This window comes from Canis aureus, chromosome 11 (genome assembly GCF_053574225.1).
Source record: "Canis aureus isolate CA01 chromosome 11, VMU_Caureus_v.1.0, whole genome shotgun sequence".
NCBI classification, from domain to species: Eukaryota; Metazoa; Chordata; class Mammalia; order Carnivora; family Canidae; genus Canis; species Canis aureus.
Window position 1 is genome coordinate 22359555 of NC_135621.1, and position 25868 is coordinate 22385422.

General features: G+C 62.0%; 1 protein-coding gene across 2 annotated transcripts in view; it reads right to left on the reverse strand.

Annotated features, from left to right (window-relative positions):
* GRAMD4 (GRAM domain containing 4) overlaps positions 1-25868 on the reverse strand; it is a 73458-nt gene that overhangs the window by 33832 nt on the left and 13758 nt on the right. The window contains exons 1-3 of one of the 2 annotated variants that reach the window (XM_077914079.1): positions 10387-10407; positions 5051-5261; positions 908-1028 (exon numbers count right to left, since the gene is read on the reverse strand). In XM_077914079.1, coding sequence (XP_077770205.1) covers positions 908-1028; positions 5051-5212 — 283 coding nt within the window. In that variant the 5' untranslated portion in view covers positions 5213-5261; positions 10387-10407. Of the gene's footprint in view, positions 1-907; positions 1029-5050; positions 5262-10386; positions 10408-25868 lie in introns of those variants that run through there. The other variant, XR_013388926.1, reaches the window with a different exon arrangement.

The window sequence follows — 25868 nt, forward strand, 5'->3', positions numbered from 1 at the left end:
AGAATGCTTGGTCCTGAGCAGGGGAAGGGGAACAGAAGAGAGGGGACTGGACTGCCTGCAGGCCCTTCCTCCTGGCCTGGCAGCTCTGGGCCAGGCTCTGACCGCGCAGGGCCAGGAGGCCGCTTCTTTCTCCCTGCACCATCCCAGCAGCTCTGCTGTCCCCCTAGGGGCAGTCGTGGAAGCTCCGCGTTGTGCAGCAGGGCCACATGCATGGGCGCCAGGGCCATCTGCTGCTTTACACCTCTTCCTGGCCGGAGGGCTTGCCCTACGCAGGGTCCCTCGTCCTGGCACTGCCGCTCCTGTCTGCGGAGCAGGGGTGCAGAGGGTGGTGAGAGATCAAAGGTGAGACATCACACAACATCATCCCTGCGAGGAACTGGCAGGTGCTTCCACAGCAGTTTCTACTATTACCACCCAAGAGGCCAGACCCCAGCCGCAGGGAGCGGGTGCTTAAACTACACCAACGGCCCAGACAGCCACGCGGACGGCCACCAGGTCACCCAGCCACCCAGCCACAGAAGCCTTAGGTGTTTCCTCCCTCCTGGATGTGAAACTAAACAGGACACGGTGTGAGAGCCCCACCACGTTCAGAGCAGACTGCTGCAAATGCAACACACCAGATTCACTAAAGGCATCACACACCCCCGGGGGAGCCATTTATTGCTTCCCTGGGACATCCTCCCTTACCCCCGAGGGAAGACCTCGCAGCTGCAGCTGCGCAGACCAGAGCGCTAGTCTCAGTGGGACGGCAGAGGGAGCATCTGCTAGGGACATCCCCGCGGGGGCCACACCTGTCCCTACCATGAGCGAGCCTGGGGACAGCGGGCACTGGGCTTCAGCAGCCCAAACAGCCCGCAGCACCTCTGCAGGATGGCATCCCTCCCCGTCCTCCCCCAGGGGTACTCACGTAAGAAGTGTTTTTCCAATAAGGCGATTTCCAGGTGACCTTTGATCTCATTTAATCGATCAAACTCTGTCCGGTTAAAGTCCTGGACTCCTGCAGCCATGATGAGGGTCCCTGGTCCAGCCTACAAGAGAAACAGCAAGGGCTCAAGGGAGCCGCCCCAAAGCATCCTGCTTCTCGGAGCAGTGCCCAGGGGACCCCTTATCTGGGCCCCCAGAGCCCCTGGTGGACGAGGAAGGTGTAGTTGTGCAGTAAAGCCCACGTCAGTTCACCTCGGCTTTGCCTCCCGGCGGAATGGGCATCTCACACAATGTGGATATCTTTGCAGCCCAGTGAGGTCAGCTTTTAGAAATCATTTTAAAAAATTAAAACCAGAAGCGTGACGCTAAGCCTCTCGATAGTCACGCCACTCTCAGGCTGCAGAGGGAAGGAAACCATCCAAACCTGTGCTGGCCGAAGTGCCACCCTCCCGGGAGGAGGGTGAGCCCAGACACAGGACCTGACCCTTCGCACCCCGGGGCTGGAGTAACAGGCCTCCAGGCAGCAGGGAGGTAGGGTACGTCTGCAGACCAGGCTGCGTCAATCTGAAAGAATGGTGGCTCCCCGAGGTGAGCAAACTCCAAACATGGGCCTGTCCTGTTCCACGGAGGGCTAATTAAAACCACTGTCTGACGTCCCACGGGGTGCTGGGCAGGCTCCGGTTACAGTGACCAGTGCCCACTGCGGCTCGCCCAGGGGCCTGGCACAGGCGGCTGCTTGCATCCTGTTGACAGGAGGGGAAGGGGTGCAGTGCAGGCCAGCACGGCCAGGCCAGCACAGGCGCACGTGCTGGACACTCCCACGGTCACCCCGACGCTGAGACGGGCAGCCACGCACATCCCCATGAGACGGGGAAGGGGAATCTGGCTCCCAGTGTTGGTTTCCATGACCCCCTGCAGACTGGGTGAGGGTAGAAGGGGAATTAGCCCAGCAGTGTCCAGGACAGACCTGGTGACCCCTCCACTACACGTGTCACCTGCTCTGAGGCCACATCTCAGGAAGGAGGAGTTGACAACGGGAAGCCAGTGAGTTCTGGGAAGACTCTCCGGCCTGTGGCTGCCCTGCCCCTGGACCTGCTGGACTTTCAGCTCCTCTGGCTCCCAGGGTGCGAGTTCCCGTGTCTACCTGCAGCCCCCGGGGGCCGGGCAGCCGTGGGCACAGGGACCGGGGGTGTGGGGTGGAAGGCAGGGTAAGTCCATCTGGTCTGCCACAGGGAGGATGGTGCGTCTGGACCTCCCGCCTGCATTGGGCTGAGCCTTCCCCTGCCCACCACACACCACGATGGCCAAGGTGGTGGCCACACAGCAGAGGGCAGAGCTGGCCAGGAAAGGCGGCTCTACACAGACGCGGAGGCAGGATGCTCAACTCCACTAGGTCTGCCTGCATCTCCCCAAAGCGAGCAGGATGCTCCCCAGGTCGCAGGACCACGTCTGAATGCACAAACCCAGGTCCTCAAAGGCTGCGGTACAGCATGATGGAACGACGTCCATCCGGGACTTGCTCCAGGGCTCCAGGAATCGCCACAGGGCCCCTCAGGGCCCTGGGTGGACTCTGCTAACAGCAGCTCGGAGCTGGAGCCTCGTGGACCGCGGGGTGGGGAGGAGCCGCTCCGGGGGCCTGACCAGCTGGCAGGGAGCACCGGGGGGCACGCTGAAGCTCCTGGAGCGCGATGCTGAGCTGGGGCCTGGGGGTCTGGACTGGGGTCCTGCCTAGCAAACCCCAAGGCTGCAGTGCCACCGCCATGAAACCAGGAAAGCGGGCTGGGCCACTTCTTCCTGCTTCCTTAGAATGGTGGCCTCCAGCTCCCCACCTCTCAATCTCCCCCGCGGCCCCAGGGGCAGGGCCTCGGCTCCTGGAGCAGTCTGCCCCCCATCTCCCAGGGGCCACAGGGTCTCCCATCTGCCCCCAACTCCAGGCTCTGGTCCCACTCCTGTCTCGCCTCTCCTGCCTGGGCTGTCACCGACCACCTGGTTGGCCTTGCCATCCCGTCCCCATCCCCAGTGCCCCCCGCCCTGGCCACACCCTGACGCTGGACATCATCCCTAAGTGCTGCACCCTCCCCCCCTGCACACCCACCTCTTGGGCCTCCTCAAGCCTGTCTGCCGGCCCAGGACCCTCCCCTGCCCACGCCCTTCCCCTCAACCACTGCGTCCACTTATCGCCTCCCCCCGGGACACACCGTGAGCCCAGCCAGGTGTGAAAGGACAAGTACTATGGGGTCCTCTCCTATGAGGTCCCTGGAGGAGCTGATCCAGAGATGAGAGTAGATGGTAGGCGCCAGGGGCGGGGGGCTGGCAGCTGGGGGTGGGGGTGGGTGTCAGTGTTAATGGGGATGGGATTTCCATCTGGGGTGATGAAGTTCTGGCCACAGATGGGGGTGATGGCTGCACAACACCGTAAGCACACTGAATGCCGCTGCGCTGTACCCATAACTGTGGTCCAAACAGTGAGTTTCAGGTATGTTTTACCACAATAAAAAATAAATAAGTAAAGTGCAAAGAACAAAGCCTGAGCAAAAAGATGACCAGTCTCCCTCACAGCAACAACCACAAATCAGAGCCACTCTCTTCACCCCTCGAGCTGGCAGTGGGACGGTGGCAGGTGCGGGACGTGAGCTGGGAGGACAAGCAGGGAGAGGCTAACGCATCGACGGCACATCCCAGCGCCCCCACCGCGGAGGAGCCTGGTGGGCCCTGCTCACACAGCCCCGTGTCCACCACCACTCAACCTCCCCGCAGCCTTAGACCCGACCTCAAAGTGGGGCACAGGCAGGGCCCTGCAGACCCTCTGCTCTGCCGGCCGTCATCTCCACACAGAGGACTGCACTCCAGGGCACATCCAGGTCTCTACTGGCACAGCACCCAGAGCAAGGCACCTACTGCTGAGTCCTGGCTGGGTGGACAGACGGAGCAGAGGAGTCCTCTGCAGGATCCCTGTCACGCCCCATGGTGAGCTCAGACCCTCACGGAGGGATTCCTGCTGCTGAGATGCCACGGCACCCTGGGCCCAGAGACCACCACGGGAGGGCCGTGGCTCACGGTGCCTGGGCTGGCAGCGGCCAGGATGGGGAAGACACCACTTTCCTTGCAAGACAAGCCCGTGGTGCTCTGCAACAAACGGGCACCGAGAGACCCAGTGGCGGGGCCCTGGACCCCCCAACGGACCCCGAGGCTGGAGGACCAGCCCACCTGTGCCAGGGGACAGCGGCCAATGGCCAGCCAGGTTCCCCGCCCGGCTCTGCAGCGCCTGACCCACCCGATCGGGCAGCCCGGCTCCTAGGAGGCAGTGCCTGTAAATTATTCATTCCTGCCAGGAGCACACTCGTAGTCCCCATTCTGTTCTAAGGCATTAATAATACAAGGAGCCAGAGAAGGCGAGCACGCACAGACCACACCTGGGAAGGAAAGCTGCTCGGATGCTCGGAGAAGACACCGAGGGGCCGCCCACCTTGGCCACGCTCACAGGGCAGGAGGGCTCGGGGCTTCTTCACTGGCAAAGGGGAAGACTCAGGCGCTGTGCCCACGATGGGCGAGTGCCCCAATCACACCAGGCCGGAGAGCCCGCCTCGCCCCTGCCCCACTCCCAGCCGACGAGGCACCAGCTTCCAGAAGGCAGGGCCCCCTCAAGCTGGGTTCCTGCCGCAGCCATGCGGCCCAGTGGAGGTGTTCAGAGCATCCTTGCTGCCCCGTTAAAGACGCCCCGTGGACCAGCCCACAGTGGCCAGCTCTGTCTCCTCATGGGACGGCACAGGCCCAGCCTGGGCTCAGCCAGCTGCCGGGGGGCAAGGATGTCAGGCTGGGGTCCCTGCGTCACTTCCACACAAGAAGTCTGTCAACCACCCAGGAAATGGGTGAGGAAGGAAATCCCACAGCTGGACAGACCCGCGGTTTGGGCAAAGCTGCCCAATCCTTGATTGGGGGGACGAGCAGCTGCCCGTGAGGTCCGGAGGGGAGCAAGACCAGCACAGAGGGGAAGCCGGGGCAGGCAGGACAGGCCTGCCAACTCCATGCTCGGCTCGGCCATCTGAGGATGAAGGACGGCCCCTCGCCCCACGCCGCGGGACCCGGGGCCGAGGCCGGGCAGGGGAGGCCCACATGGAGTACTCACAGGGTCCCTCAGCTCCTCGCTGTCCCGGGGCGAGGTCCGAGGTATTTTCAGGGGCACTTCATCCCCGCATTCGGTGTCCGAGGCATTTGGAGACTCTGCTAGATCGAGGAAGTCATCTCTCTTGTGACCTCTGAACCTGATTTTGTCCAGCCTCCTTAGCATGTTCAGCACTGAGCCCCTCTGCTTTACCTTAACATGACGGTCGGGGTCCCTGCAAGAGAAGAGAGGAGGAGGCTCGATCACTCACCCACACAGCACACCCACCAGCCTGAGCACACCCTCGGTCCTGTTCCCACGCCCTGCCCACGGCTCCCACCTTGCACCCACAAGCCACCAGCCTGGGCCCCTCCACCACTCTGACTCAGCTGGCCAGGTTCCCACCCCCGCCCCTGCCCCTGCCCCTGATCAAAGTGCCCCACCCCCCCTCCGTGGGCCCCACAAGGCAGAAGGAAGCCGAGGCTCTCAGCAGGACCTTCCCAGCCATAGAGACAGCCAGGCTGGTGCACAGGGAGGCCAGAGACCCTGGGAAAAGCTAGGGTAGAAATGCTTCAAAGAAAAGAGGAGGGCTGACCGCTCCTCAGAGGCCCTCCTCACCAGCCAACCATCAGGGACACGGTCAAAGCTGTAGCTATGCATGCTGCCCAGAAACCGCTGGAATGCTCAGCGTTAGTGTCTCAGCAAAGCCCTGGCTTTGCGTCCCCTGACTCGGCCTGGTCCCTGCTCCCCGGGACACGATCCAAGCAGCTCTGTCTCCCTAAAGCACCTTCCTGCTTGCCTGGGCAGCCCTCCCTGGCTTGCTGAGGTCTTCCACACACGGGCTGGTTCAGAGCCCAGGGCTTGCCCACCTCCGTCCCCTCCAGCCTGGAACCACCACAGCAAAGATCCAGTGTGGGGGTCACACTGTGGGGGAGGGCACGTGTGCATTGAAACTCGAATGCCCACCCGGAGCTGTAGCAGGGTGCCCCACGTCTCTGTGGGAGAGGCAAGCCGGCCCCCCAAAGCCCCCATGGGCAGAGTATGAGGGGCTTGTCTGCATGTCCAGCCAACCTCACTCTGAAGCCCCCAGCAGAAGCCACAAACCCCAACCCGAGTCCCGGTCACACAAGTCCTGGACCAGGGCTGCCAGGTCGGGGGCCTCCCACCAGCCCCAGCCCCCCAGCTTCTGCACGAGGCCCTGAGTCCCCTGCAGGAGGTAGGGGTCCCCAGACACAACTGGGCTCAGAGCCTGCTCTGCTGCTCACCACTCTTCTGGGCCTCGGCTTCCGCCTCTCGAGGAATAATGCGAGTGAGGCCACCGTGTTCTGGGAGCTCTAGATGACGCACACGGGCCCCCATACACACACCAGCATCTCCGTGCAAGGCAGGCAGGGCAGGGCCTACCCAAGATGGAATCCATCCATTTGGCCCCAGCTGTCCCAGTTGGGGAATCTCACGGAGAACCACAAAGGCAGGGAAACCACTTCCTGTTTGGGACCACACGGGCACAACAACCCTCAAAGGATGCTTAAATCACGGCCCAGGGTGTCTGCCTCCACCCTGCAAGGGCCCTCCGCTCCCCCAGCAACTTCTCCCGCCCTTCGTGGCAATGCCAACAGTGGGGCTCGCAAGAGTCTGAGCGGAATGGGCCAGAACTCGCTTTGGTCTGAGAAACAGCGGGGGCGCACAGTATGTGGAGAAGGGGGCCCCATGGTCTCCTGGGCCAGGTGCTCCTCGGAGCTCGCTTGGAACACTACAAGGTGGCCTGGTACGGCCCTACTGGCAAAAACCACAGGGCAGGGGATCCCTGGGTGGCTCAGCGGTTTCGCGCCTGCCTTTGGCCCAGGGCGCGATCCTGGAGTCCAGGGATGGAGTCCTGCATCGGGCTCCCTGCATGGAGCCTGCTTCTCCCTCTGCCTGTGTCTCTGCCTCTCTCTCTCTCTGGAACTATCATAAATACATAAAAATTAAAAATATATATATATTAAAAAAAAAAAACACAGGGCACCCAATGCCCCCAGGAGCCAGGAGAGCCCAGAAGTGCATGATGCTGGAGGGAGGGAGGGGGCTGGGGGGCCGTGGGCAGGCGTGGAAGGCCGTGGAGGGTGGTGGGGGGCCACAGGGAGCTAGGGCAGCCATGGAGGGTTGTGGGGGGCCAAGGTGGTCGTGGACAGCCATGGGGGGCCGTGGGCAGCCAGGACAGCAAGCTGCTTGCATGTGGGTGGGGGCGCAGGCCGGCCACCTGGAAAAACAGCTGCTGTGAGCTCCACATAGATGAAATGGGGAAGTATATTTAAAAGAAAAGAAAAGAAAAGAAACCCAAAGAAAAGAGAACTGTGCTGACCAAGTCCCTAGAGACGGGGTAACGGTCTGTAAAGAAAAATGACAAAAATAATCACAGAGTCAAAGAGTCCAACAGTCAAGTGGACAAAAGCAAATTTTCATTTGTTTTTCCTTTTTACAGATTTATTTGTTTGAGAGAAGAGCTAGAGAGAGCCCGAGCAGGGGGGAAGAGCAGAGAGTGAGGGGGAAGCAGGCTCCCTGCTGATCAGGGAGCCTGATGCGGGACTCGATCCCAGGACCCCAGGATCACGGCCTGAGCCGAAGGCAGACACCCAACCGACTGGACCACCAGGTGCCCCCAAATTTCCACTTGTTAAAAAAAAAACACCGCAGTGCACCCAGGAACAGGAGTGGCCAACACGATACACGAAAGACAAGCATCCCCCCTCTGCGACCGCTCAGATAAACGGGCAAAAGCTACAGGACCTGGTACACAGACGGGCGAATTCCCGGAGCAGAGGAATTCGCAGCCAGAGGAAATCTACCCACCACTGAGCAAAAACCTCCAACTTCCCTAAATAGGAAACACACGCCAGTCCATGTGGCAGGAGGCGGCAGGAACCGTGAACACGGAGACGCCCTCAGAGCCAGCGATGCTGCCTCTTGAGAGCGAACCCAGCACGTGGGGAGTGTCTCGCCCCCTCGGCGACAGGTGACCCAGCAGCATGCCACCACCCGGCCGCCCCCACGCCCAGGCACGGCGTGCTGGAACGTCACACGGCCCGCACACAGGAGGCCGGCCCTGAGAGACCAAGGCCGCCACTGGGCCCCGTTATGGCAAACAGGTGTCTAAAGAGACCAGAGGTGACAGGAGCTTGCGTGGGGTGCTCTGCAAAACTCTCCAGACGTCCCATGACGCGTTCCTACCGCGTCTTAAACCACAAAAATAAAAGACTGGGTACGGGAAGTGCAGCAATGTAAAACCTATTTCCTTTCATTTTCAGAAAGACCCGAGGGATCCCTCGGCATCCGGCCTCAGAGGAAAGCAGGGCGGAGGGGACGGGCCAGGCAGGGACCACGGCTGGGGCGCAGGGACACCTGGCTGACGTGTGCCCGGAGGAATGGGCTCAGGGCTGGCCTCGCGCTGGCCAAGCTCGGTGCCTCTTGCACGGCTCTGGTTGGGTGGGTTCTCGCCATTCGGGATTCTCGACGGTCCCCGGGCCGGGGCCGCCCTCCTCCCCAGTTCAGCTCCAGCAAGCAAATGAGGTGCCAGCACACGGAGGGAGGACAAAGCACCGAGTGTCCAGCCTGGCACCATCGGAAGGCAGTGCACGCCCCGGGCCCAGCCCCACACACTCGGCTAGCCAGGGGCCGTCCTTCCAACCCTGGGCTCCCCGGGCAGGCTCCTCACGTGAGCCCGGGGGAGGGGGGTGTCCACCGGAGCAAGGGGGCTCCCCGGGGCCCGTCCCTGTCCCCCTGCTCCTCCAGGCTCCTTGGGCCCCCCAAGAGGATGGCCCTCCACACTGCTGTCAGATCAGGACCAGACCCACGACTCCACCCCTGCCCAGGGACGGGTCCAGGCTGTAAAGGGGGCCACGGTGCACCCCTGTGCTGGCTGCAGCATGGCTCAGCCCCAGAACTACCACACCTCAATTACATCTGTAAAGTCTCTAAGTAAGGTCATGTTCACAAAATCCGGGGGGGGGGGGGGGGTGCATTCAGGGAGGACGCACCCTTTGACCCGGTTCACCCCCTGCCACCAGCTGTCAGATGTAGATGGAGGACCGGTATGGCCCACTGTCTTGGACACAGGAGGAGGCCGGGTCTCAGATGCTGAGTGTGACCCAGAGCCAAGCATTCCACACGGAGCCACTCAACAGTGGGCGCCCCTCGACAAATGTCACCTGTACCCTGCACTCTGGCAGCCGCTGCTCTGCCAGATGCCCCAGCCCCCCCCAGATGCCCCCCAGAGCCGTGCGTCCCCTCTGCAGTCTCCCACCCCCTCAGATGCCCCCCCAGAGCCGTGCATCCCCCAGCTCCCCCCACATACCCCCCCAGAGCTGTGCATTCCCCCTCTACAGCCCCCCACTCCCTCAGATGCCCCCCAAAGCCGTGCATCCCCCTGCACCCCCCAGATGCTTCCCCAGAGCTGTGCATTCCCTCTACAGCCCCCCACCCCCTCAGATGCCCCCCCAGAGCCGTGCATCCCCCAGCCCCTCTCAGATGCCCCCATGGAGCCATGCATCCCCCAGCCCCCCCACATGACCCCCAGAGCTGTGCATCCCCTCTACAGCCCCCCACTCCCTCAGATGCCCCCCAGAGCCATGCATCCCCCAGCCCCTCCCAAATGCCCCCCCTGGAGCCATGCATCTCCAGCCCCACCCACTTGTCCCCCCCAGAGCTGTGCATCCCCTCTACAGCCCCCCACATCCCCCAGCCCCTACCCCAGCCCCCCCAGAGCCGTGCATCCCCCAGGCCCCCCAGATGCCCCCCAGAGCCGTGCATCCCCTCTACAGCCTCCCACATCCCCCAGCCCCTCCCAAATGCCCCCCCTGGAGCCATACATCCCCAGCCCCTCCCCACTTGCCCTCCCCAGAGTTGTGCATCTCCCAGTCTCCCCCAGATGCCCCTCTGGAGCTGTGCATCCCCCTGCACCTCCCCGGGGCCATGCATCCCCTCTACAGCCCCCCATCCCCTCAGAAGCCCCCCAGAGCCGTGCATCCCCCAGCCCCCCCCACTTGCCCCCCAAAGCCATGCATCCCCTCTACAGCCCCCCACCCCCTCAGATGCCCCCCAGAGCCATGCATCCCCCTGCACCCCCCAGATGCCCCCCCAGGGCCATGCATCCCCTCTACAGCCCCCCACCCCCTCAGAAGCCCCCCAGAGCCGTGCATCCCCCAGCCCCCCCCCAGAGCCGGTGTCCCCTCTGCAGCCCCCTCCCAGGCCCAGCCCAGGCAGCTCCAGTAAGCGTCCCTCCCACCCCCCCCCCACCACCGCCACCCCAGGTAACCCAGGCGCTCAGCAGGATCTGCTGCCACCAGGCCCCGCGGGCCTCGGAGGGAGCACCCTCCCTGTACCTCCGGCAGAAGCGGACGCGCGGGCACAGGAGCCCCAGCTGCGGCTACCCCAGACCCACTCGGCGCGGGGGCATTCCGCAAGGACCTTTAACCGCCTGCCACAGGGAGCGGGCGAGAAGGGACGGGCAGGGTGAGGGGCACCCGGTGCCGCGGCGCAGGATGGTGGGGCTCGCCCGGCTCCAGGCAGCACCCGCCGGGCTCCACGTCCTCTGCACACAGGGCTGCGTCCAGCAGAGCTGGCCCGGGACACAAAGCATGCTGCTCTGGAAACCCGCTCAATGGTTTCTGGACACACAAAGGCGGCAGTGTCTAGGGAAGCTGGACTTGGAAACCACAAAGGACTTTATTTCCCTTCCCAGCCAAGATTTTTAAAAGAGTGGTTCCTGGTCTCTGGCGCTTGCCGGGTCCCAGCCAATCTCCCTCCAGGCATGCTGCTGCCCGGCCGGGCCTCGTCCCGGGTTAGATAGTGGCTCTCCCGCTGATCCGAGGACGAACGGTGCTCACTTTCCCACAGGACGCAGCCCCGTCCCACCTTATCCCCGGGGAGTCCAGCTGCGAGCCGTGCGCCTCCCCCCGGCTTCAAGCCAGTCCCAGGGACCGCCTGGCCCTCTGCCACAGCTCCATCCTGGAAGACAGCCCCAGACCCCGCGGCCGGAGTGGCCTGGGCCGGCACCGGTGGGTTTGGAGGCTTTGCAGGGGGGAGCAGGAGGGCCAGGGTGGGGTGCAGACTCAGGGGTCCTGACCAACACTCTAAGGACCCCCAGTGCGCACACGACTGCCGTCCGGCCCTATAGAGCACTCCCTGGGAGCCGTCTGAGGCCAGAGACTGCTGAACCCGGCCCCGGCCCCATGCCAGGCTCACACCTGATGACCACAGGTTTCCCCACACACAAGGCTCATCCGGGAGCCACTTTCCTCATCCCAAATTCACCCCTCAGTCCTACTAGGCTGGGCACAGTCAGTGGGACCCCAGATGCTCAGGGCATCAATACTCAGAGGTCCTGCTGGCTTCCCTGGGAGCTCCGCTCTGGCTCCTCTGCTGCCTGCCTGCCGGACATGTCAGCTCGGTTCTGCTGGGCTGAGCGCGGACCTGGGATGGCACGTGTGCCCACCAGCTGCTCCAGCCACAGCCCTGGGAGGAGCCCTCCATCAGGCCTCACTCCACAGCCGCCCTCTGCACTCCAGGCCCCACACCATCTGCCTCGGCACCCTGATCCCACACTCCTGTCCAGCTGGGCCTGGGGTGGGGGGCCCACAGCACCTCTCCGTGTCACAGGAAACCAGACCTTGTGGCATCCCACTGACAGCCCTGGCAGGGCGGCCCCAGCCCAGCCCTGCGGGTCCTCTGGCCACCACCTTTGTCCTGCTGCGGAGCCAACACCTCTGGTTCTGGGGTGTCTCTCATCCCAGATCCCAGAGCCTTTCTTTCCAAGTACCCACCTTAAAAGCCATCATCCCATTTGGTGTGGGGTCCTGAAATTCCAGGATCAGGATTTGCTTACGATTTGTGCCCACAGACCCCAAGGGCAGCGATGGCCCAGGTCTCCAGGTGATGCCCCAGCAGCCAATGGCCTCGGCAGGGCCGGCCTGTGCTGGGGTCACAGACCCTCATCCAGCAAACGAAGGAAAGATGCGCAAAGGTGGGGCCGCGCTGGCCGGACTCTCAGCGCCAGGAAATCCGGGGCCCTGCACCGGCTCCGGGCCACCAGGCCTCAGCTACAAAGAGCTGTCCTCCCATGGAGCCCGCAGACCAAAGGGCTGTCCACGGACTTAGCCCAGGAGCCCTGCTGGGGCTCGCAGTCCCGAAATCCATGAACACTTGTGAAAAACTTAACGCCAAGTTTTCACCAACCAGGGTGTTTCTCCGGGAAGAGGGAGGCCTGAATTTGTTTCCATGGGCAAGTGCCCGCAGGGCTTGTCTGTCCCACAGAGGTCGGGCCAAAACCCTCCTCTGCACTGAGCCAGTGGAGGACCAATGCAGGCACAGGTCCTGCCAGCCCGGCGACCCTGACGATGGCCCGGTGGCCCTGGAGAGTAAGTCCGAGAGAACGCAAGAGCCAGGAGGACCCAGGGTGAGCTGCTACCCCCTTTTCTGTGACCTGGAGAGCCCGTGACCCTGCAGGGAGTGCAGAGATGCACACGAGACGGCTACTGCCAAGTGCACAGGCACACAGCTGCACGTGCGCTCTCACAAATGACAGAGCATCGCTGGAAAGCCGCCGTGTGGCCGGCGCCGCTCATGGACCCTCTGAGTCTCCCGGGACACCCCCTCCCTTGCCCACCGCGGCCACAAGTGGCAAACAGGTGTGGTTCACACAGGAACGCCGGCTGATAATTTTGTCTACGCTGACAAGACAGGCAAAGGTGGGGATCCCTGGGTGGCGCAGCGGTTTGGCGCCTGCCTTTGGCCCAGGGCGCGATCCTGGAGACCCGGGATCAAATCCCACGTCGGGCTCCCGGTGCATGGAGCCTGCTTCTCCCTCTGCCTGTGTCTCTGCCTCTCTCTCTTTCTCTCTGTGTGACTATCATAAATAAATAAAAATTTAAAAAAGTAAAAATAAAAAAAATAAAAATAAAAAAAAAAGACAGGCAAAGGTGCAATGGGAGGCCCGCACGGGAGCCCTACTCGGTGGCCTCGGACACGGGGACGTCCCTGCCCAACGACAGGACAGCTGCCTGGCAGCGGAACACTTCCTCGGGCTTTCTGCGCTGCTCACAGTGAGGGGCTACGCACGTCACCTGGGCCTCGGCGGTTTCTCCATCACTTTATGAAACCGAGACAACCAACAAAGTGAGAAGTGAGGCCCTGATCGGTGGCACTTAGCCGTGTCTGTGGCGGGGCTGCTCCCAGCAGGGCCATCGTCAAGCCGCCAACATGACGTGCCGGCACGAGCGCAGCTGGGGCCGATGCCGCGGCCACCATGGCCCAGGATTTCCACCCTCCAGATGCGACAGTCGCATACCACCTGGGGACCAGACCGGCTCATAAAACTAGTGACACAATTCACACTTTCAATGGATTTCAATGGAATACCTTTGCTTAGAATCCATCCAAGTTTATAGACTTATTTCCATTAACGGCCAGCTCCCCACCTCCCTGCAAACGTTAGCGAAGGTGCTGCGAGCTGGCGTGAGCTCCGTACACCTGTCCCGCCCCCCACGCTGGGCCTGGCCACAGCCGCACAGCAATGGGGCTCAGGAAACATCAGGAAACTCAGGGCTCCCACCCACCCTTGTTCCGCCACGGGGCTCAGGGACAGAGGCTCATGTGAAACAGGAACAAAGGTCAAAATGCAAGGGGACCCAAAACCAAGGGGACCCAAGGCCATCCTGGAAGGTGGGACCAAGACAGTGCGCCCACTGCGCAGGAAGGGGGGTGCCCGAGGGACACACCGCCCCTGAGCACCTGAGGCCAGGGTGCAGCCAGACTCAGCCCACACCCTCACCACTGCAGTCCCCTCGGGTCCCCAGAGGAGGTACCCAGACCCCCCAGGGCCCGGGACCCCGCCAGCTGGTTCCTGCTGTCTGAGGCACTCCCAGCCACCGGGTGGCCACCCCACTCTTCCCACCTCCGGTGCAGCACCACCCGCCCAGCCAGCCACGCTGCTCCCCCGCTCCATAAGGTCACCCTCCCTTGGGCGTCCTGAGTCAAGATCATCCGTCACACCGACCACAGCTGAGGGGGCGCAGTCAAGGGGGGCGGTTCCCACCGTCTACGCGGCCCGAGAGCCCAGGGCAGGACGCCACCCGCGATGCTGTGTGACCTTGGGTGGGTTCCCCGCCGTCCCCTGCGCCCGGCCTCTGGTTCTGAAAGTCCCTCCTCGGAGGGCTGCTGGGGATCATATCCGGTCGTGCGTGGAAGGACCCCGCCTGGTGAGCAGCAGCAAGGAGGCCAAACCCCAGATCCTACTTTTCCAAAACCACATTTCACAAATGTCACTAACCCTGCACTGCTGTCATTTCACCTGTGGTGATGCTGCTGCTTGATTGATGGGAGAAGCCAAGGCAGGAGGGTCCAGGACACCGGAGCCCCCCCTCCCCAAACAACAGCCATAAGCAGCTTCCAACCTCCCACAGGCAGGAAAGGCGGGCAGGCAGGGAAAGCAAGGACCACAGGGCCCGACTCACCAAGGGACGGGGCAGGCCGGAGCCTGGGGCGGGCGGCTCAGACAGGGTGCAGCCCTAGCCAGCGCCCCATCGCCAAGGCTCAGCCCACCACTCGCCGCCACCGGGCCATGCCCTCTGACCCCAGCTGGCGACCTGCCCCAGGGATCAACAGCGGGGCTATGGAGGCAGGCCACCCGGGGCAAGCCCAGCCCTCCTGCTCCTAAAGTGGTGATAAGAGCCGCACCCAGCACCCCGCACAGGTGTGAGCCGGGCCCACCTGAGGACCTGCCTCCAGGCATCTGGGCCTCAGCCCAGACACATGTCACACAGGACCCGGAATGGAAGCCCAGGTGGGGCTGGCCACACCTGCTGTGGAGAGTTCACAGGGCCCCGACCTGGGGAGGACAAACCCCGGCACCGTGCTTTCACTGGCTCCGGGCCTCCTGTGCACCCCAAAATCTGTGCAGGGCCCCAGATCTCAGCCGGGACAGACAAGCTCCCCCGTCCCAGGTGCCATATGTCCCAGTCACAATGCTGAGAAGGAAGAAGTCCTGTTACACCAACTGACAGAAGGGGACACTGAGGCTCAGGGAAGCAGCAAAAGAGGGAAGTGGCACATCAGAAACAGAGGCCAACCTCACTGGACTCCAGAGCCTGCGCTTGCCCTAACCTCACACAGACTCAGCCATCCTACCCTCCCCAGCACATGCCTCTATTAATACCACCCTCACTGTGTGACAGCTCACAGGCCCCTCTGCCGAGGAGACGGAGCAGGAAGCCTGGCGGAGGGGCACATGGATGTTTATTTAAACAAAACGAAGCCAGCAAGAAAGCCCAATATTTAGGAGCAGGTACACAAACACCTCAGTGTCACATAAGCAAATAAAATAAGCTGCTAGAAACACACGCAAGCTCATTTCAATTTGTCTCCATCGCTCTTCGCAACCAGGACCTGGGAAGATCCAGCCAATGAGACAGCTGGTAGGAAACACCTTCCAAATTCCGGGCGCTAGGCATGACTTCCTGCCATGGCCCTGGCCCAAGTTCCTGAAAGCAGCAAGGGGCGTGGCTTGCAGCTGTCTGAAAATAGCCTGTGCTGCAAACGTGGCTCGCCATCGAGATACGGCAACAGAGGGACGCCTGGGTGGCTCAGCAGGTGAGCATCTGCCTTTGGCTCAGGGCAGTGACCCCGGGGTTCTGGGATCAAGTCCCACATTGGGCTCCCCGCAGGGAGCCTGCTTCTCCCTCTGCCTGAGTCTCTGCCTCTCTGTGTCTCTCATAAATAAATAAATAAAAATTAAAGAAAAAAAAAAAGATACGGTGACAGACAACGTGCGGGGCCGGGTGAGCCTGTTCTGCAAGGGGCTTGGCGGGCACACGGCCTGTCCCAACGTGTCAACGCTGCCGTACCACAAAATGGGTGTGGCGGCTAAAACATTATTTACAGAAGCAGGTGGCAGGGGTAGGTTGGGCCTGTGGGCCATGCTCTGCTGCCCCTAGTCCTATGGTGACAGATGCTCAGTGGAACAAGAATGCTCTGAAAGAAAAAAAAAAAAAAGAAAAAAAAAAAGAATGCTCTGAAAGGTCATGGTACACTAACGGGGAACCTGTGCCCTCGCTAAGCACTGGGGTCACCCCCCCCAGTAGCCTGAGCATCACACCCGTGCGTGGGCCTCACTACCATCCCATCTTAGGGACAGGGTGAGGGGCCACAGGTGTCACCCAGGGCGAGGCTAGGGCAGCCCACACAGTGTCTAGGCTCCCTGGGGCCGAAGGATCTCGGTGGGGGAAACCCGCACGACTCCATCCACCCAGGCCGTGTGCCAGGGGCCCCTCCCCACATCCCTCATCTCGTGTCTGAGGCAGGGAAGCCAGAAGGAGAGCCAGCTGTGAACAGCCCCCCCGTGGAAAGCACTGCCCACCTCGAAGGCCACCCCTCAGGTCTCATGGTACTGCCCCTTGCTCTGCAATGACAAAGCAGCACAATGAGAAAGCCCTCGTGACACAGGAGCTGGCCCCGGGCGCTGCCTCCCGCCTGCACACCCCAATCCATGCTACACGGCTGTGCACCGCCCCCTCCCCCACGAAGGCTCTCCAAGCACCACCGCCGACTGCCCCCTCCCCAGAGCACTCGGCTCCACCACTCCAGACCCAGCACAGCCGTCACCTGGTCACCTGGCTGTCACCTAGTCACCTGCCCATCACCTGGCCACCTGGTCACCTGGCCTTCACCTGGACATCACCTGCTTCTAGCCTGTCAGGGAAAGGTGGGTGAGGTGCACTTGAAAGACCTTCCAGGTTCCCAGGCAAATCCAGCACCAAGGTAAACACAGCTTTAAACGCCCCGAGGTGAGAAAGGCTTTTGTGTTTCTCCAAACCACCTGCCCGAGGCAACCTTGTTTTCCCAGATTTCTCTCTGCCCAGCTTAGCCCGGGGCTCCCCCAGGCCACTCCCCTGCAGACCAGGCCCTGGGATATTTATGGGATATTTATGGGCCCTCCGTGAGGTGTCAAGCGCCGCAGGCCACGTCAAGCGCCGCAGGCCACAAGAGGTTTTCAGTGTTTAAGGTGGCACAGCCACACGAGGAGGAGAGGCGGACCCCACACTTCCTGCCCAGCAGGCCAAGAAAGGAATGCGGCCCAGGCTGGGACAAGCCTGCAGCAGCCTTCCCGCCACAGGCCTGTGCCACACAGCTCGTCCGGCGCCCGGATAACCGCCCAGCTCCAGGGTGGCTGCCACAGTGAGGTCTTTCCTCAGGCTGGCCTGGCAGCAGGTGGGCTCTGCAGGCCACACAAGCCAGCTGCGCGTTGGCTGCAGCACGCTGCCCTGGGGACCCGTGCCGCAGGGGTCGTGTGCAGGCGCTACCGAGGCCAGGGAGCAGGTCACACGCCGGGCTCTCAGGAGTCACAGCAACGAGCGAGTCGGTCACACGGCTGTTTAATGAGCACCTACTACATACCAGATGCAGTGGGTGCGGGAATGCAGAGGGGGCACAGCGACCCGTCGGGTGCTTCCTAACCACGGAAAGAGGAGCCGGGGGACTGGGGCACTGGGTGCCACAGGCCAGGGAAGGCCACTCAGAGCTGCAGAAGCCCGCCTCGGGCTGCAGAGGAAGACACCCCAGGGAAAGGCAGCATTGGGCCTCACGGCAGGATAGGCAAAGGAAATGGGGGGGCGTGGGAAGCAGATTCGGGGGGAGGGGACTCGGGCAGAGGAGCCCCCGGGGGGTCTCTGCCTGCAGCAGCTGCACTGAGAGCCACGCGGACATGGGCCCATGGGCTTCCTGCCTTCCCGCCTCCCCCTCCGTCCCCACCTGCCGGCCTCTGGGAGGCTGGAGTCCTGGCTCCTGCACTCCTCATCTCAGGGCCAGGCCAGCAGTAGAGATTTCTTAAACATCAGGTGCTGTGTCTCTGGGGTCCCCCTTCCACACAGGGGTGGACACTGAGGTTCAGAGGGGCTCGCAGCCATGCCTGGGTGGAAGTCCTGTCACGGCTGCCCTGTCCCCCTGGCTGGGGAACCAGGCCACCAGGCTCAGGGCTGTGCCTTCATCAGATTCCCAAGTAAACACTTGGCCTGATTTCCAGCACCAGAGCCAGAAAATAAACACCAGACTTCCAGAGGACTCAGCAATCCCACTTCTGGGGAGACACCTCGGGCTCAAAGAGATATGGATGGCTAGGTGGGTGGATGGATGGATGGATGGATGGATGGATGAACAAAACGTGGCCTATATGTACAACGGAGTATCATTCAGCCTCCAGAACGATGGGCATCCTGACACCTGCTACCACACGCTTGGACTGTGAGGACACCGCTCACGGCCAGTCCACTTCTACGGTTCCCAGGAATCACAGCGCAGACACAGAATAGATGGTGGGCGCCAGAGGCGGGAGGAAGGGGATGGAGAGTCAGTAGTCATCCATGCAGACGGAGTTCCATACAGTTCCAGTTCCAGACAGTTCTGGAGACAGATGGTCACGCACAAGAGAAACGTACCTAACACCACCAAGCTATACACTCAACGATGGTCACAAGGCTGTTTTATAGGCCTTGTCACATCTACACGGCCTGTTATATATATCATATTATGTATATCCCAACGTGGTTATATACAAACACACAAGGAGAGACACCCTGAGCAAAGTCCCTAAGATAATCAATAAATCTAATGTGATTCCCCTAAAAAAATATAAAAAGATTTTAGAGAAAGCAAAACACTCTAAGTCTAAGGTTTCTAAGAAAAAGTAAATAAACCAAATAACTTGGAAAATTCTGGAAATCAAGAGTGATGAGGAGTGAGCCCCACCAGGTAACAGAACATGCCACAGCCACGGCCGTTCTGCATGCGTGGGGACGGTGTGTGAACAGGCAGCGGGGCCGCAGAACAAACCAGAATGTACTGAAGCCGACCCAGACCCAGACCCAGGCCCCACTGGGATCAGAATGGCTTTTCCCATCAGAGAGGAAGAGACACACTGGGGATATCCGGGTAGTGGTGCGGAACAAGGGGGCGTTGGAGCCGCACCTCACACCTTCCCCAGAGAACAGTGGAAGCAGCCCGGGGGCCAGAGGAGAGCATCCGGGACCCCGGGACTGGGCCGGGCCTTCCCAAGCCAGGCATGAAGCACGGCAAGAACACAGATCACATTCAAAACACATTCCTGCAAGGCAATAACCTCCATCAGGAGTCAAACAAATGATAATCTAGGAAAAAATGTTTGCAGCACGTAATACGAAGGATTAATTTGTCTGACGTTCATAAACAGCCCAGTAGAAAAACAGGCAAAAGATGCAGACAGCTCCCAGAAAAGGCAAACAAACAGTTCTTAAAAACATATGGAAAGACAATTAATCTTCACGTATAAAGACAGAAAATCAGATCAAGATTCATCGAGAAATCCTTTTCCCTAACAGACAGACAAACAAACACGCAGCACGTGGGCGTGAGGACAAGGGAGCAGGGTCCCCTGCTTGGAGAGGGTGCACGGGGCTGTTTTGCAACATCCAGTAACGGTACAATTTCATTTCCAGGAACCTCTCACACTTGCAAAACGATGCGCGGGCAGGTCATTTCACTGCCGCGCTGTTTTTGTAACAGCAAGAAGAGGCTGGCGCACCCTCGTGTCCACCTGAGGGGGCAGCTGCAGATGGGGGCCCCCAGGGTCTGAACGAGAAGTGAGGACCCTCCCCACACACACCCTGCTGGAGAACTCGCAGCCTGTCAGTGTGCAAGCCAGCAGCCCTGGGGCACCAGGGAGAAGGGGGGAGGGGAGGAGGGGGAGGAAGGGGGAGGGGAAGGGAGGCAGGGCAGGGGGAGGCCAGGAGGGGAAGAGTGGGGAGGGAGGGGAGGAGGGAGGGGAGGAGGGAGGAAGGAGGGGGAGGGGAAAGGGCACTGGAGTCCCATCCCAAGCTTCAGCCTCTCCTGAATCCTGAACCTGCTGACTGTTCCACAGCAAACTAAGTTTCAAAACTAAATGTTTTATTTTATTTTTATATTTTTAGAATTTATTTATTTATTCATGAGACACAGAGAGAGAGGCAGAGACACAGGCAGAAGGAGAAGCAGGCTCCATGCAGGGAGCCTGACGCAGGACTTGATCCCGGGACTCCAGGATCACGCCCTGGGCTGAAGGCAGAGGCTCAACCACTGAGCCACCCGGGCGTCCCAAAACTAAATGTTTTAAATAAAAGATAAGAATTTTAAATAAAACCAAAAAAATGAGAAGGACCTTCATTCACCACTTCAGGGAAATCTCTCCTGAGGCCAAGCCAGCGGTTCTCAGGGTGTGGCCCAGGAACCCCTCAGGGGACCCACAAGATCCAAACTAAGGCGTCCCGTGGTTTCCCACGCTCGCTGTCACGCCACAGGGGACGGGCGCACTGGTGACCTTGCTGTGCCCCGTCACAGCCCCTCGGCCGCAGCTGCCAGCGCTGCTCCCTCACTAATTTCTTTTTTAGCAGGGGGCAGGGGATGGTGATTTTTTTTTTTTATTTAAATAAAACCATGCCATTTACATATACCTGTGATGGGCTTCTAGTTGGCAGTTTTTCACAACTTAATAAATACTCTTAAGTGTCTTAGTTTTACTTTGTAATCCAACCCACACAAACAAGGGCCTTCCGGTGACCTCATTAACCAAAGATTATAAAAGGTTCTGAGACCAGACGGCCTCCCCAGTGACCCCGGAGAAGGGGTGTGGGGACAGGCCAGTGGGCCCCCGACGCCACCGCCCCCTCCAGAAGCTGTGTCCACAGGCACCACTGGAGTGGACCAGGGCGGGGGGGCAGCAGGCCTGGGGGACGGGGGGCTGTGAGAGGGGGGCAGGGCCCGGGCACCGCGTGCTGGGGTCACCACGGGTCCAAGAGGAACCTCGAGGGGCAGGATAGAATGCCCTCCCCTCAGGGACGCAGACTGAGCCCAGAGCCGGGGGCGAGATGGAGGCAAGCCTCGTCCCTGGCCAGGCCCGCAGATACACCTCTCCCCTTGTCCCTCACCCCTTGGGGTTCAGGCTGGAGGCGGTCCCAAGCACACAACCTTCCCCCACCCCATGTTTACAAGCATCCTCCCTGTCTCTGGGTACCATGCACCTTTCAGGGGCCACAGAAGCCTCCTCCTCCAGGAAGCCCTCCCTGACGTCCTCCTCCGAAGGGTCCCTCGGTCCAAGCCCACCCACCCCCACCCCCGCCCTGGGGCATCTGGGTGAGCATGCACACACCAGCCCGCCCCTGTGGGTCTCAACACCCTGCCCCACGCAGACTGCAGCCCAGCAGGTAAATGAAAGCACTTTTGGTGACCAGACCGCGGCTCTGGAGCACACAGGGGCTGCCCCCCGGGGGACAGCCTGCCTGTGAACGCAGGTGGAGCAGAAGGGAGCGGGGACAGGGAAGGAAAGAAAGAGGTTGAAGGGGAAGCAGGGACACAGGTGTGAGCACCCCGGCCAGCAGCTCCGCCCCGAGCGGCAAAGGCCCCCATGCATCTGCAAGCCCGCGGCGGACAAGGCGACCCTGCACGTGACGGACACACTCCACAGTGACCTCACGCCCCGCACTGGGAGACAAGGACCGCGTGACACCTGCGGGTGGCTCACGAGCTGGCGGGCACGCCCCGGAGACCCCAGCATCACGGCCGTGAGAAGCCAGGCAGAGGACCGCGCATCCCGGGGGCCAGAGAAGAAAGGCTGTGGGGCTGAAGGGCCCCTCTCTGCGGGCCCCTCAACGGTTCTGCCACCAGCAACTTCCCGGGGCCTTTAGGGTCAGACGGGATGGGCGCTGGGTGCTCCCCCTTGGGCGCCCCTCCTCGCAGCTCCCCGGGAAGGCGGCGCTGGGGCAGCCGGGCTCTCCACAATCCCCCCCAAGAGGCGCCACGGGGAAGAGGTCGCTCTGCCGCCAAGTGATTAAAACCCACACCTCGCCTTGACCCGTGTGGCGGAAGCTGTCAAACGGGGCTCATCTCCTTCCACAGAGAACCCAGGGGACACAGCCGGGGTGGGAAAAATCAATCCCCAGGAGCACGACCGTGAAACTCACGGCTCAGACTTTGAAAAGCCAACGGCCGTCCCCACACTCCATCACGACACACGCAGCCCCGCCATCCTGTCCCAGGCCTCGGGCCGGTGACCCAGGTTCTAAAACCTGACCCGCCCTGTGCCAGGGATTCTCCCTCAGTCACCCCACAAGGCAGTCAGCTCTGTCTCCACCCTAGCTCTGTGACAACCAGCTCCCCAGACCCCAGCTCCCCAGACCCTGGGGCACAGCACATTCCGGCCCTTGGGGGGAGAGGGGCTGCTCACCTTCCCCTGGGCACCCCTGCACTCCTGTCCCTCACCCCATGGATCCTGTCCCCACCCACCACTCCTGTCCCCCACCCCACTGCTCCTGTACCCCACCACTCCTGTCCCCCACCCCACGGATCCTGTCCCCACCCACCGCTCCTGTCCCCTAGTCCCCCACCCCACGGATCCTGTCCCCCGCCCACTGCTCCTGTCCCCCCCCACCCCACGGATCCTGTCCCCACCCACTGCTCCTGTCCCCCTCCCATGGATCCTGTGCCCACCCACTGCTCCGCCCAGCTGATGAGGGGCCAGTGCTCAGCAGCAGCTCTGGTGTCTCTCCCCCTCTAGTATCAGCAGCACCTGCCCCTCAGCAGAACTCACCGCTGGGCCACAGCCCCTGTGTCCCCGGCTGACCCTGGGGAGCCCCCACCCCAGGCAGGCCCCCACAACTCAGCCAACCAGACCCCAAAGGGGCCAGAATCCAGCAAATCAGCCCAGCAACTGTCTCTCCAAGTTGGGGAGGGAGCCACTTGAAGGGTCCCGGTGGGATGTCCCGCACCTTCTGCAACCAGGATCCTCAGGCCAGAGCCAAGGAGCGAGACGACCACCCATCCAGCTTCCAATGGCCACATTCCAGAGCAGAAGAGGCCCAAAACACCCCCCTCGAATTTCCATCCAAGTTGAACCAAAGAAAGGCCCACTGCCAAATCCTTAATTGGCTAAAACAACACAACTAATCAGAACGTGCCATTTCCGCACCTGGAAGGGAACGTGTGGGAGCAGAGGGTGGATAAAAACCTACCGTGCCTGCAAACTTGCCCTCAAACAGGCCGCGTATCTGTCCTCACTGAAATGCTGTGGGCACACCCCCTACAACGTGAGCGACACATCCTGAAGCAGAGTCCCCCAGATCCAAGGAAGGGCCCAGCTCACCGCATCATCTCATTCCCACGGGCCGCGGGGCTCCTGGGACCCGGCACCGCGTCTCTGCCCCGGCTGGGCTCTACGGCCGCCTCCTGCCGGCACCCACACCGCGTGTCCACAACCGGCACGGCCACGGGGATGCTGCCCCGTCCACCCACGGGCACCACTTCCCAGCACCCGTCCCCGCCAAGGGGTCCAAAGGTCTGGCAGTGGATTACCAGGGGAGGGCACGGGACGCCAAAAGCAGGCGGGGAGACCTGGCTTAACCAGACTGACAGGTTGGCACAGCCGAGAAGGGTGGTTTCCCATCCAGCCTGGGGATGGCAGCTGAGTCCATCCTACAGCCTCGAGACTCTGCAACGTGGAGGCCCAAGTGGGAAAGACCAGGAGGATGACAGAGGGCCACCTGCTCAGGCCTGACCCCCAAACTGCAGGAAACAAGGTCCCATCAAGTGGCTCCCCGAGAAGACAAAGACCATCGGCAGGCAGCCCCCTCCACACACAGCACACCAGCCTGAGCCCTGGGAGCCCGGGCTCCACCCACAGAGTCCCTGAGCCTGTCACATAGGTGACCCTGTGTGGCTCCTGCCAACCACATTCACGCCTGCACAAACTGCTGGCTCTGGCCTCACCGGGGCCACCTCACCGGTAAGACTCCAAGCCCAGGTCTGTCTGCGGGGAGCTGGGCCCCTAGTCCGTGTCCTCCCGGCCAGTCCAGGGAGAGGCGACAGAGGAAACCCTGACCTCCCCTCGGAGCACTGCACCCGAGCACCACGATCCTACCAGCGCCCACAAACTGCCTTTGCGTCAAGTCGATCCACCTTGACGGTGGGTCAGCAGTTGGAGCAAGGACAGCTGGGGGTGACCAGGCCCTCTGTCAGGGATGGCAGGTTCGTGCTGACTCGCTCGAGGCCCCTGACTGGCTCCTGCTCCTTTCCAGCTCCCTAGAAGAGCCCATCAAGGACTCGCAGAGGGAGAAAAAGAGCACCCCGTTTAAGGACAGGAGACCAGGAGGACCCAGCTCGCCTGCTGGCCGTGGATGGCCGTGGACCTCATCCATGGTCCCCACCCCCATGGGACAGAGACACCTGTCTCTGGAGCGCCGCTCAAAGATTCTCTGGGTGCTTGTTTCTCAGCCTCCTGAAAGGTACAGGGGACCCTCACTGTTTCCTGATGACAGGACAGTCCTCAGGGCAGGGTGGGCCACGGGATGGGGACAGGGAGGGGGCAGGGGTGTCAAGGCAGGAAAGCTCCCCCCCACCCCGGAGGGCCAACCCTAGCAGAGGGCTGAGCCCACTTTCCTCTCCAGGTCCTCCACTCGGGGACCCCAGCGCCTCCGCCACACCCAGACGTTAGGGGCACTGCCTCAGTTTCCCAGAAGCACAGCCAACTCTCACCCGAAGCTACCAGGTAGGGATCCCAAGGGTGGGGAAACCCCTCAGTACAGACAGATTCACAGCCCAGGACACTGAGGTCAGAAGGGGAGTCCCCTCCGGGGCAACCACATGAAAACCCCGTCCCGGCGCCAGCTTCCCCACATCACCTCTGGGCTGTTCAGGAACCTGAGGGGCTCAGTTCTCCTTGAAGCCTCACTTCCCGGGAGGCTGCCGGGTGCATCCGTCTGCATCTGGTCTGCGGGCTGCTGGCCGGGGCGGGGCGCAGAACCCTGTTCCCTCCAAGCTTCACCGATGGCAGCCCGGCCCGGCCCCAAGGCTCCCCCCGGGGTCACGGGGGCTCCATCTCCAGCCCCGACCTGCTCCCTGCCTCAGGAGCCTGTCTCCTGTCCTGGGCCACTTCCACACCTGAGACTCCTGGAGACACCTGCCCTCCCCAGGGCTCGCCCCCGAGAAGTCCCTCACTACCCGCCCACCCGCCCCTGCTCTGGCCCCTCCCCTCTACCCCCACACACCTGGTCCCCACACCTGTGTGCCCTCCTACCTGCCCACCTCCCACCCTCTCGGCCAGCCCAGACTACATCTACCAGTCCTTCAAGATCCGGTCACAGAGGGCGCAGGGAGGAGGGACGTGCCCGGGCGGCTGTCAAGCCCCAGGGATGAGCGGCGGCAAGGAGACTGCGGTGGTGGCCCCAGAAAGGCCTAGGCGGGGACACGAGGACTCAGGCGCAGGGAGCTGAGGCCGGGCTGGGACCACACCTGTCACAGGGCATTACTGTCAAGGACCCAGCTTGGGTTCTGTTCTGGTGGCGAGCCCCAGGGCGCCAGGGACATTGGAAATAACAGACGGGAGGGTCCCGCACGAGCACGGCGGCAGTCGAGGCAGCACAGGCCACCTGAGGGCTGGCCCTTCTCAGTTCTACGCCCGAGGCCCAGAAGGGGACACACTCAGCCCACTCTTGCTGCCTCGGGAGCTCGGCCCTAGGGCAAGCCTGGCCCCTCACCTGCCTCCCCACCAGGTGCGCCACAAAGAGGGCGCTGCTGGCAGCCCCCAGCCGACAGGCACCCGAGCCACGTTCCCTGAGGGACAAGGGCCACGAGTGCCCCTCTGCGTCCCAACACCTCACACCAAGGCTGTGGCAGCCAGGAGCCCCCGCCGCAAGCTCTGGCTTCAAGGAGGTGTAGGGGGGTGGCCGGGCAGGGGGGAGGCCGGGCGGGGGGCCAGCCCGATTCACAAGGCCCTGCACACCTTTCTGCCGCCGCCAACGAGACAACCGTCAGCAAG